A 12,683-nucleotide genomic window follows, 5' to 3' on the forward strand; every position below is an offset into this window, starting at 1 on the left:
TCTCCAGCTCCCATCAGCCCCAGTCAGCATGGCTAGGGAGGTTGGAGAAATCTGCAATGGAACCACATCAGTTTGGATTTTCATTAATCTGACCCATGGAGTCTGCAGCGGAGGGGCTTTTCCCAGGACAGCCAGGTTCCACAGACTTGCAGACCATTTTTCCAACCATCGGGAATTTTGTGCAAATTTCATTGTGGGAAAATATGCAAAATGTTAAAAACCTGGCCAAAAATGCGCATTTCCCCCATAGGCTAAAGCATGAAAATGTGCATTTGGGGAGGATTTGTGTGTTTTCGCCGGTGCAAATTTGTGCAAATGCACATATACACTATTGCAAATTTGCACAAATTCACAAACAAAAAAATCTGATGCAGACGATGGAGTGAAAGGCACCTGACAATCCACAAAACACAGATGGAATGGATTTTACAAAATCTCTACACATGGCCAATGGTCAGGAATGCTGCAAGTTGTAGTTAGCGATGTATGAACCTTTCACTGTCCAGTCTGGGGGCGGGCAATTCGCCCCTGCGAAATCGTCCGAAGCCCAGACACGTCTGCCAGAGTTGGTGAGGCGGCTCTCCAGCTCCCTATAAGACGCGATATGCTACTGGTGGCTGCCATTAGCCATATGGTGGGACAAATACAGCCGTAAATGACCTATTGTACGCCATAAATGGCCTATTGCATGCCATCTGCAGCCGTAAAGGACTGACTTTGACCTAAATTGCAGCTGTTTATGGAGGTATTTAGGTCAAAGTCAGTGCTTTATGGCTGCAGATGGCATGCAATAGGCCATTTATGGCTGTAACTTACCTGAGATAAGCTAATGGCCCCCACCATTAGTGTATGGCCCTTATAGAGAGCTGGACAGCCGCCCTGCAGGAACTCTTCCAGACCCCGAGGTAAGGGCAGCCACTCCACTGCAGACCCCAGAGGTTTGAAATTCTTTGAAATCTGGCCTCATTTGAGTCCATGGCAGGATCCTCCAGCATCCCTAGTTGTAGTGCAAAACATCTGGAGGACGCCAGGTTGGGGGATGCTGGGATACGGTGATGCCAATTGGTTGGCACCTTTATACGGGTTTAACCAGAGCCTGAATTGAAGGTCCCTGCCGGAAACCTCAGTTCAAACACCTGGCGGAGAACACAGATGGAGAATGTCCAAGCTGCCATGCCTCCCTGACCGGGCCATGGAGGCCACCAGAGGGTCCGTGGCTCAGTTGGTAGAGCCCCTCCTTTGCACACAGAAGGTCCCAGGTTCGATCCCCGGCATCTCCAGTTGGGATGGGAAAGAGCCCTGCCTGAAACCTTGGAGAGCTGCTGCCAGTCAGCGAGGGCAATACTGATCTAGATGGCAATACTGATCTGACACAGTATAAGCAACCTCCTCCTAATTCTCAGAGGGGCTGTGGCTCAGTGGCAGAGCACCTGCTTTGCATGCAGACGGTCCCAATTCCACTCCCCAGTACCTCCAGGTAAGGCTGGGGAAACTCCTGCCTGAAACCCCGGAGGGCTGCTGCTGCCAGTCAGTGTCAACAATACTGGGCTAGATGGACCCAGGGTCTGTCTCCATCTAAGGCAGCTTCCTATGTTCCATGCAAGACTCCATCCCCTCCCTGAAGACCCTCCCCTTCTTTCAGAGAAGGGAGGGGAGAACAGTTCCCAATTGAGCCACAACCCCAAGGAGTGTCTCTCGAGGGCACGGCTCAGTAGGCTTCACTATCCCTTCACTTTTAGGGGGGAGCGAAGCCAGCTATGGACTGAGGCGACACACACCTTGCCTTCCCCAATCAGGGACGGTGACGCACGGGCAAGGCCAGCTCTGGACTGGACCATCACCCGGAGGAGTGTTGGACTTCTGACCAGAGAGACAGAGAGAGTTCAAATCCCCAACTTGGCCAACAAAGATGCCTGAGTCATTCTCTCTCAGCCCAGCCTACCTCAGAAAACCACTGCAAGGCTTAAAATAAAAAAGCAACTGGGAGGACCTTACATCCACCCTGAGCTCCTTGCAGGAAGGGAGGAGGGGATGACAATGCATGAAAGTAGCCAATAAGTCATGTTTGTTCACACAGTACGCAACCAACTTATGGGACTCACTGCCACAGGACATCGTGATGGCTTTGATGGATTCTGAAGGAGATGATTCAGATTCATGGATGAGGGTGGCTATGAGTGGCTATTGGTCATGGCAGCTGAACAGGACTTTAGAGGCATAGGAGGGGAGAGTTCTCTCTTTCATGTCCTGCTTGTGAGCTTCCCAGGGAATCTGCCTGGCCAGTATGAGAAACAGGATGCTGGAGCTGTACCAGCATGTACATGTCCAGGGAGGGAATTCCACACATGGGGGAGAAAAGGACAACAGGCAGAGTCATTTCAGGAATGTAGCCACATGTGCTCGCATGTGTATCTTGCAATATAGGCAAACGATGCACATATATGCAAATATCCAATTTTGCATCATGCGTTCAGGGATGGGGAATGTGTGGCCATCCAGATGTTGTTGAACTCCAACTCCCATCATCCTTGACCATTGGCCATGTCAGGTGGGACTGATGGAGTCCAACAGCAAGCCTCACAGAAACAACCCCCATCACTAAGCATGCGTCTCGCACCACTGTGCGCTGCACTCAGAGTTGGACCAAACAACTTCCCCGTGAGCAACAGTAGCAGTGATTAATCTTTTCCAGAAGAAACTTCAACGATGATTTACTTTAAGACTCACACAGGATGGTTCGTGTGCTGATTCATAGGCACGTCCCAATGAGACCGGGGGTGGGGAGGGGTTGGGGGAATCCCAAACCAAATTTATGGGCTATTAGCGCCACACGGGGAGAACATTATGGAAAACTCAGAGCTGCCGTCAGTGCTGAGAACCGCTGTTCAGCAAAAATTAGAATTGTCCTTCCCTACCCACCCACCCCCAACTCTGAAAAAATGTCTCCTGCTTGTTTGGTCAGCTGTTGCATATACCTTGTAAATGGGCAGAAAGGCATTGTGGAAAAGACAGGATGAGAACAGCCAAACCACCTCTGGAACTGATGCCCTGAGAAATCACAAGGTAGACATACCACTTTGGGTGTGAACTATGGCACAGAAAAAGAGTGTGTGGTAGCCACAGCTTCCTCTTAAATGGTTCTGACTCTGAAACCTGCAGAAATCCAGAGGCTGAGGCCACAAAGGAAAATGTCTCTATGGCAGCAACAGGAGCCGGACTCTGAATTGCTCACGTGGGCCGCGGCGACATAGAATGGCACAGGTTTCACCACACGAAGCCCCAGACGCCTTCTCCTCAACATTGATGGCTATTTCCTTGGAAACCGGTTGACCGCACGGCAACATCCCACCAACACGGGGGAGGAGCGACATCTGCACAAGGTTGCCGCCTTTCCTCACCTGCCATCCTACCTCATGGTATTGGATTAAGACCCATTGAAGGGCTGTTCGGAACAGCTATTTTCCCCAATCCACTGAAACCAGCCGGGGACATGGATATCGGCCTAACCAACCACCACAACTCGTGTTTTGTACATGCATCTCTCATGCTACTACTCAACATTGGCTCCAGGTTTGGGGGAGGCTTTGGGCAAGATGTCCTCAGTGGCAGTGCCAGTCCAGGGTTTGGAGAGCCCTGTCAGGGTGGACACTGAGCCCATAGAATCCCAGAGTAGTTCTGATTCTGAGGTGGAGCAGCCGCTCCTGGGAGAGGAGCGCGCTCCTCTTTCCCAGGGCCAACAGCTGACGGAGATTCCTCCCACCGGCATTCCTAGCTTAGAAAACAGTCCTGGGAGTGACAGAGCGCGGGAAGCAGACTTGATGGACGCGCGACGCCGATGAAGAGAGCAGCGCCAAATGGAGGGCGCGGAAAGGAGGCGCAGTGCCCGGTTGGCGCGCAAACAACGGTTGCGCCCAGAGGATCCAAGGGAAAAGGGGAGGGACTCTCCCTAGCCCTTACGTTCAGGGTCTGCAAGTGATTCCCTTTCAAACGGGGACCAACTGTTCCAACTGAGGGCATAGGTACTCTGCTGCTCATAGCTAGTTGCTAACCGTAGAGTTGTTAAGTTGTAAAGGAGGAATAAAGCTTTGAAAAGAATCCTCTTGGTCTGTGTCTGGACTTGGCTACTGGATTAGACTGAAAGAGGCCGCCAAGGAGCCCTTGACAAGCCCTTGGGCAACAGATCATCCCTCAGTGACCTTGCCTCCTCACCCCATGATCACCAGCGGCTCTTGCTTCTCTTTCTCTTTCCCATCATTGCTCCCACTTGCTTGCTTGACAGGCGGAGATGCAGGGAGCGAGAAGACGGCAGCATCTCCTGCTCCTCCTTCTCTCCACCTCCGTTGTCTGGGCTGAAGCGAGAGGCAGGGGAACAAGCCGGCTGCAGTGGCGAAGAGGAGGCACAAGGCCAGTGCTGGGGTGTGGGACCTCAGCAAGTACCCAATCATGCCTACCCGCTATCTCCCAGAGGGAAAGCAAAAGGCAAGCGGAGGGCCCTGCTCCATCACCTTGCAGCCCGTCTTGCGTGCAAGCTGGGAGAGGAGAGGAGAGCAGTCAGGAGCAGCTGGGAAGAGGAGCAGCGAAATGGCTCCTGGGGTCGACAGTGGGCCCCTCACAGAGGTGTGGGTCTCAGCAGGTGCCCAGCAACGCCTGCCTCTGGCGCCAGCCCCGGGGTTGCGTTACCTCATCTCAGTCCTTCCCGAACTTCTCTATGGGCCATCGGGTCCTTTGTCTGCTCTCTACGGAAGGATGCTTCTTCTGCGTGCACTCCTTGTTCTTTGACTCAAACTGGCTTCCAGGATACTGGCCATTTTCCTGAAAGCGTGCCAGCGAACAGAATGGCTTGTCTACAGCCCAAGCTGTTTTCAGTGGGGCTATGCCAACCGAGGACCGGCAGCCTTTTTTAAAAAAATGTATTTTTCCAACAGCTTTTCCCTCCCTCACTTTTTAAATTAAAGAGGCTTATAAAATACAGCCTCCATCAAAAGCATCTGTTTGGTACCCCCTCGCCAGCCCCAAGCCTTTTTTTGTTTAACCCTTGCACTGACCTGTCCCTGAGTAAGACTTTAGCGCAGGCTTTCCCAACCTGGTGCCCCCCAGATGTTTTGAACTACAACTCCCAGGCTGGCTGGGGTTGATGGGAATCGGAAGTCCAAAATATCCGGAAACCACCAAGTTGGGGAAAGCTCTTCTACAGCCTGCCTTCCGAGGCTTGGTGTGTGGGCAGACAGGGGTGTGTGTGTGTGAGAGAGAGGGGGGGAGGGGGGGACAGAGTAGGGTAAGTGCTGAAGCATTTATGCAGCCTGCACCATTTGTTCTGAGATTGCATCCAAAATCACATGGCCAAAATGATACGTTACTTGCAAACATGCATAGCTGCAACCACATGGCCTCCCTTTTTTAAAACAAAACAAAACAGTACAAGCCTGTGGATTTGGAATAGAGAAGTGGCCAAGGCAACAGGGATGCTTAACCCATTGTCCTGCCAGTTCCCACACTGGAGGCATTCAAGACGAGACTGGACAGCCACCTGTCAGGGATGCTCTGACTTGGATTCCTGCATTGAGCAGGGGGTTGGACTCGATGGCCTTGTAGGCCCCTTCCAACCCTACTATTCTATGATCCCCCTGCCAGAGGTGGCAGCGGGGAGAGGGTGCTTAACCCATTCCCCTATCAGTTTCCTTTCCAGTGATGAGAGAGGAGAGGAAGCTTAACCCATTCCCTTGCCTGTTTCCTTGCCCAAAGTGGCAGCAGGGAGGTGCTTAACCCATTCCCCTGCCAGTTTCCCTGCCAGTTTCCCTGCCAGAAGTGGCAGCAGGGAGGGGACACTTAACCCATTCCCTCACCAATTTCTCTGCCAGACATGGCAACAGGGAAGGCCTTAACCCATTCCCCAGCCAGTTTCTCTGCCAGAAGTGGCAGCAGGAGATGCTTAACTCATTCCCTTGCCAGTTTCCCCTGCAGAAATGAGAGAGAAGAGGGGGTGCTTAAATCATTCCCCTGCCAGTTTCTCTTGAGGAAGTGAGAGAGGAGAGGGTGTGCTTAACCCATTCCCCTGCCTGTTTCCCTTGCAGAAGTGACAGAGGAGAGGGGGGTGCTTAACCCATTCCCCTGCCAGTTTTCCTGCCAGAAGTGGCAGCAGGAGATGCTTAACCCATTCCCTCGCCAGTTTCCCCTGCAGAAATGAGAGAGAAGAGGGGGTGCTTAAATCATTCCCCTGCCAGTTTCTCTTGCAGAAGTGAGAGAGGAGAGGGGGTGCTTAACCCACTCCCCTGCCAGTTTCTCTTCAAATTACACCTCCAAGTGCCTTTTCCCAGCGCAGAGTTTCAAACACTCATTTGTGTTTGCAAATACGCATCTAGAAATCCACAGAGGGAAAAGCAGCTGGCCATGTTTGGGGGAGGGGGTTTTGTTACCAAACCCTTCATAACATCTAGACTGACCTTTTATCTTATGAACTTCTTTGCCACAAGAAGAAACTTACCAGCACTTCATGAGCAATGAAATGTTTTTGCTTTGCATTCTCAAAGCTGTACATGCATTAGCTAGTGGGCCATGAATTCCATGAGTGGGCATGACTTGGCCTGCTTTTAATCATTGTATGCCTTATTTAATGTTTTTCACAATACCTGATTTAGGGATGGGTGAATCTTTTAACATCTGTTCCATTCAATTCTTCCCCCAAAACTTAAGTTTGATTCATCCCGATTCAGCATCAATGTACGAATATAATTTTTTTAAGTCCTCACAAAAATTGGTATCCATATATTTTCATGCACACTTCTCCTAATATCTGCATTTTGCAGTACACTTTTTTCCAAATGTACACACTTCGTGTGTGCACTTCTTGCTAATGTACGCATCTTTCGAAAGCTATTTTCCCTAGAACGACACGTTTGTGTGTGTCGTTTTCAGCTATTTGGGTGTTTTGCATGCACTTTTCAGTAGCGCGTGGATTTTTGTACACATTTTCCCTCAATGTGTGCATTTTTGTATGCTTTTTTTTTTTTTCCCTGAGAGAAGAACTGAGGTACTAAATTCTGGAAAGTGCAAACTGTGATAGGCAAATCTGTTCCGGATTGCTTGTTGGCTCAGGAGGTGCGAATTTGGTAAAATCGCATAAAAACTCAGATGGAACAAATTTCTCACCCATCCCTAACCTAAATGCAGAAGAGCTATTTTATTGGCCTGTTGTTTGACCTTCAAAGCTTTTAGATGGTACATTTGCTAGAGTTCATTTTAAAGATAGGTGCTGTCCACCTAGCCCAAGGATAGGCAATCTTTCCCCTGGGGAGGGCTGCATCTTTTTGTGGGTAATCTGTTGGGGGCCACAGGTAAGTGGTAGGGAAGGGTGAAGTTAGTGGAGGGCAGTACCAGAGTTTAACATGGATGGATCACCCCTTTTCTCTTACTGACACTCCCTTTTCTCTCTCTTTACGCCATTCATTTTTCTGTCTGTCTGTCTGTCTCTCCCTCTCTCTCTTTGTTCCTCCCTTCCCAGCAGGCTGCCAGGGACAGGAGTAGGGATGTTGGAGAAATCTGCAACAGAATCAAATGAGTTCAGATTTCTATGAATCCGACCCATGGATCCCGCAGCTGACCGGGTTTTCCCGAGTCGCATGGATTCCATGGACTTGCAAACTGTTTTGTTTTGTTATTTTCTTGAATTTTACACAAATTTAGTTGTAGAAAAATTTGTAGAATAAAAAAACACCAGCCAAAAACGCACATTTCCCCCATAGGCTAAAGCATGAAAATGCACATGTTGGGGGCATTTGCACATTTTGGAGGAGGGGGATTTGTGCATTTTTGTAAGCGCAGATTTGCGCAGATGTGAATTTGCAGAAATTAAGGAAATTGGGGGAAAATCCAGTTCTGTCAATGAGCAATGAGATGACAGAAGGAAAGGCAACTGCCCATTTGCAAAACACAGATGGAACGGATTGTGCCAAACCCACACCTGCCTAGAAGGGAAAGATAGCTCTTGCCAGAGGTCTGAACTAGGGGTGTACGAAGTACTTACCCCGTTCCAGTCCGGGACATCCGCAGGCGGGGGGAGGCGATCCAGTCCTCCCGCTGGAATCCTCCCCAGTTGGCTCCGCTCCGCAGGGAGTCCGTGGAGCCGCCAGCTGGCTCCGGCCGCAGCCGGACTTCCAGCCACAGCCAGTCTGCGGACACAAATGGCGTCCAGCATAGGGGACGCCATTTGCGTCCCTGCCATTGGCCGTGATTGGCTATGTAAATATTTACATAGCCTATCATGGCCAATGGCAGGGATGCAAATGGCATCCCCTATGCCGGACGCCATTTTGTTCCGCAGCCCGGCAGTGGAATGAAGACAGTGACCCGGACCAGCTGCCATCAGGTAGGTTCCATCCTAGGGGGGATTTCAGAGGGTGGCGGGGGGGGTAGTCCGTTCCACCACGGACTCCGGGGGGCCGGATTCCAAAGGATCCAGCCTCATTGGAGTCCATGGCGGATTTCTCCTCCAACCCTAGTCTGAACTGATTGCTCACCCTTGATCTAACCATTCAGAGGTCGAAACAGCCTCTTAGGTATCTACTGCTGTAGTTACTATCAGAGGTTAGAGAACATGATTCAAGATGCTGGTTTTAACCTATAAAGCTGTACATGGCTTGGGACCACAATACCTGACAGAGCGCCTCTCCCAAGCTGAACCTACCTGGACACTATGGTCAACATCTGGGGCCTTCCCCCGACTGTCACCTCCACAGGAGGCTCAGAAGGTGGCAACAAGGGAGAGGGCCTTCTCAGTAGTAGCCCCCCCAACTATGGCTCCTCATTGAAGCCCACCTGGTTCTGACACTGTCCTTTTTTTGGCACCAGGTTAAGACTGCCCTGTACTCCCAGGCATTTAATGGCATACGATGGGGGCACTTACATCAGCTGTCGTGAGCAGGTCTATTATTGAAATTGTTTATTGAAATTGTTTTTAGCTGCTTACATTGTTTTAAATTGTGTGCATTAAAAAATGTAGACTCTGTTTTATCATAATGTTTTATTATGTAAAGTTGTATAATGTTGTTGTTTGTATTTTTGTGTGAATTGTTGTAAACTGCCCAGAGAACTTCAGCTATTGGGAGGTATAGAAATTAAGAAGAAGAAGAAGAAGAAATCCTCTCATGAGACAGTTTCCTCTTTGACCTGTAGAGACCCTCCTGAATAACTTCCTTCAGCAGTGGTTGAGTGGATCCAGGGCTCAAGGGACACAACGCCAGCGCTTTTTTTATTAGCAAGGACGCTGATGTCGCCTGCCACCCCCCTCAGAATTCCCTTTTCCCTCTAAGCTGAGCTGCAATTCTCACAAAACCGGCGGGGACGGGGAGATTTTCCCATCAACAACATCTTGTTCCCTGTCCCTGTTGTAATGAGAGGTATTTGCGGGTGGCTTGGCTTCGAATGGTCAGTTCAGACCCGTGAGCTTCTCAAAAGACCTGCTTGTGCTGGAGAGGAAAACTGGTAGAGCTGATTTGTTGATATGGATCAACACAGTTGCGGGCATTTTTGGCCTCTCCTTGGGGTTGTGGCTATGGGGGCTGTCATGATGACTGTTCAAAATTTCCCACTACACCACTATGCCGGAGGGGAGAAATAACATCATTACAGAGCAGGTGGGAAAATACTGTGATGTTCTTCTGCCTCTTGGGCCTGCTACAATTGTCAGTTTAGGGTGCAATCCTATGCACGTTTAGACAGAATCATAGAATCATAGAATAGTAGGGTTGGAAGAAGCCTACAAGGCCATCATGGCTGGGAGTTGTAGAAAAAAAAATCCTACAACTCCCAGCCTTCCCCAGATCCTACAACTCCCAGCTATGCTGGCTGGGGAATCCTGGGAGTTGTAAGTCTTTTTTCTGTCTAAACATGCATAGGATTGCACCCTTAGAGTGTCATTTTTTATCACTGGTTTTACCAAGGCTGTGGTCTGGTATGTGCTATTATATCACATGGATGGGTTGACCGTATAACCTCCTGACTGACAGACTGGCTTTGCTTTTTCACATGCAAATATGTTTAGTGCCATATTTAAACAAAAAGATGTCCCCTGGAGCCTGTAGTTATTTAATCTGAATCCTCCAACACACATCCGCATTCCTGTGGGCAACTGTTGTCTTAAAGATAAGCACAAACCACCAACCGCTAGATCTGCCCAAGACAAACAAAACTGCTGGGCCAGAATTAGGGAACCTGCAGCCCTCCAGGTCTTGCTGGGCCACCACAATCCCCATCAGCCCCAACCAGCATAGCCGGGGATGATGGGAGTTGCAGCCCAACCACACCTGGAGAGCCACAAACATCTGATCTCAGGATCATCTTCTGCAAGGGTGACCTCTCCTATACCAGAAGGGGTAATATTTCTACGATTACTCAGAAACATTAACACGACGGGGACTCGTGCAACGTCACTGTAGTGGATACTGAGAAGCTATTGAAATACTCCTGGTGAAAACTCCCCCCAAGACCCATGGATGTAGCAGAAAGGAGCTGCGGTTGGTAGGGCCCACTGAGTGTGCCAATTTCAATGCAGCATCCTCGCTCCTCACTGCACCAGCAGTTGTCGCCTTAAGGAAAGGGGGGATCACTTCCTGTGGTTGCTAGGCAACAGAATGACTGCTTTCCACCCGCTTTTTCTAGGATTAACATCCAAGACGTGGCATGTTATTACAGCAGGGCACGCTGGAGAAAAACCACCTCAGCTTTATCTGGTGAGACGCTCCCAATTGGCTTGTGCCTAATATCAAGGATAAAACGCTCTTACCTTTCTACCAGATGGTCCGGGAAGCCCTGTCAATCCAGGTAAACCGCCATCGCCCTGTAGCCAGAAGCATAAATTGATATATTTATGTATTGGCCTGTCCTGATTGATTGATTGATTGATTGCATTTATATCCCGCCTTTTTTCCACTTGCAAGGAACCCAAGGCAGCTTACATTCTCCTCCTCCTCCTCTCCACTTTCTCCTCACAACAACCCTGTGAGGTAGGTTGGGCTGAGAGTCTGTGACTGGCCCAACGTCACCCAGTGAGCTTCCGTGGCTGAGTGGGGACTGGAACCCGGATCTCCCGGATCTCAGTCCAACACTCTCACCACTATACCATGCTGGCCTTCAGGATACATAGAACCTAAGCTCTCTGTTGTTGTTGTCGTTGTTGTTGTTATTTTAAAAGTATCTAGCCCTTATGGTTTTGAAGATAAACTTGAAGATGTGGCAGCAGTAGGAGGAGTGAGGAATTCTGTCTGCAAAGCCAATTTTAAATTCAGCTCAAACACAGAGACGTTCCAGGAGAATTCCACACAATGCCCACCCCTGGTAATTGTTTAAGAGAGGGTCCATAGATCTTGGCTCAATATACTAACTAGCCATCATTGGTTAATTGCCGACCATTCGTCCTCCCTTCGAAGTCTCTTGCAGATTCAGAGACTTCAGAAGAGAGAGTCTCCTTTCATATGCACTAAGGTTTAGATGAGGTGCAAAACTGGCCTTCTGGGGTTACCCAGAAGGCCACACCCCTTCCATTGGCCTTCTGGTTTTCCAGCTGTAGTGCGGCTTTTCCACCATTCTAAAAGCTTGAAATGCCTCTCCTAAGATTTAGTTACTGAAGCAAGAGCTTTAAGCTACAGTATGGTGGCATTTTTGGATTTTGGCCCCTTTTGTCTTTGGCTCTGCCCATCACTGGCATGCGTGATTGAGACCTTCTCCAAAATTGAATTCAGCCTTTAGTCTGAAAGAGGTTCCCCACTCCTGGCTGAGATAACACTGTTGATCTTCTGTTCAATTAATTGAGAATTGGGGAGCAGGGAGGAGAGGATGCAGGGTGCTCTGATTGCCAGAGGTCCTGGGGTATTTGCCCCTGGTAGATTTATGGAGACCATCTGCATTTAAGCAATAATAAATGTGTGTTTACCTTCTGACCGTTCCATGCTTTTCCAGGCGATAATCCAGGATCACCTTTTTGGCCCTAAAACACAGAACAAAATTTAGCACATCTTCAGTAGAACTTAGCAACGTAACGATAGCAGAAGGAGACATTTCCTAGACCGCTGGTCTTCAGCTGGTGAGCAGTACCCCAGCCTAAGATTGGTCACACCAATAGCGCCACCATATTTGTTCTTCTTGAGAGGTTTTTTGAAGCAAACATTTACAGGCCACAGCAATGGGAAAAAGAGGGAAGGGTACCATTGGCTCTCCATCGGGTTCCTCCTCATTAACTATCCACCAGGCTGAGGTGTGGGAGAGAAGGAAAGTGGGCCACACCTCAGCCCAGCAAGATCTGGCTTCTCCTCTCCTCAAACCATTCCCCATTCCAGCTGGTCGTTGTAAGAACTTTGCAACTAAAAACTATTGTCTGGTGAGTTTGTTTTTTTCCTCTCCTCCCTTGTCATCCCTTGACTTTTTGTGTCATGTCTTTCAGATTGTAGGCCTAAAGGCAGGGCCTGCCTTATTATTAATCTTTGTAAGCCTCTCTGGGAGACTTCCCCCCCCCCTCTTTTTTGGCTGAAGAGTAAGTATGGAGAGATCTTTCAGATAAATAACTAATAAATCAGGAAACAGAGGGGAAAATATAGGAGAAAGGTAGAGAAAGAGAGATGGAGAAATACTAGGGTTGCCATCTGATGAAAAGAAATCCCAGTCAACGGAGCACAGGAATTTGAGTCAATTCATCC

General features: G+C 49.2%; 1 protein-coding gene across 1 annotated transcript in view; it reads right to left on the bottom strand.

The window, feature by feature from the left end:
* LOC146335737 (uncharacterized) overlaps positions 1 to 12,683 on the bottom strand; it is a 352,825-nt gene that overhangs the window by 286,465 nt on the left and 53,677 nt on the right. Inside the window, exons 5-6 of the mRNA XM_084820776.1 lie at positions 11,924 to 11,977; positions 10,778 to 10,831 (exon numbers count right to left, since the gene is read on the bottom strand). Of these exons, the coding sequence (XP_084676902.1) occupies positions 10,778 to 10,831; positions 11,924 to 11,977 (108 nt within the window). The remainder of the gene's footprint in view (positions 1 to 10,777; positions 10,832 to 11,923; positions 11,978 to 12,683) is intronic.

The sequence above is a fragment of the Heloderma suspectum genome, chromosome 14 (genome assembly GCF_057233095.1).
Source record: "Heloderma suspectum isolate Gila_16-S chromosome 14, 16-S_ref, whole genome shotgun sequence".
Classification (NCBI taxonomy): domain Eukaryota; kingdom Metazoa; phylum Chordata; class Lepidosauria; order Squamata; family Helodermatidae; genus Heloderma; species Heloderma suspectum.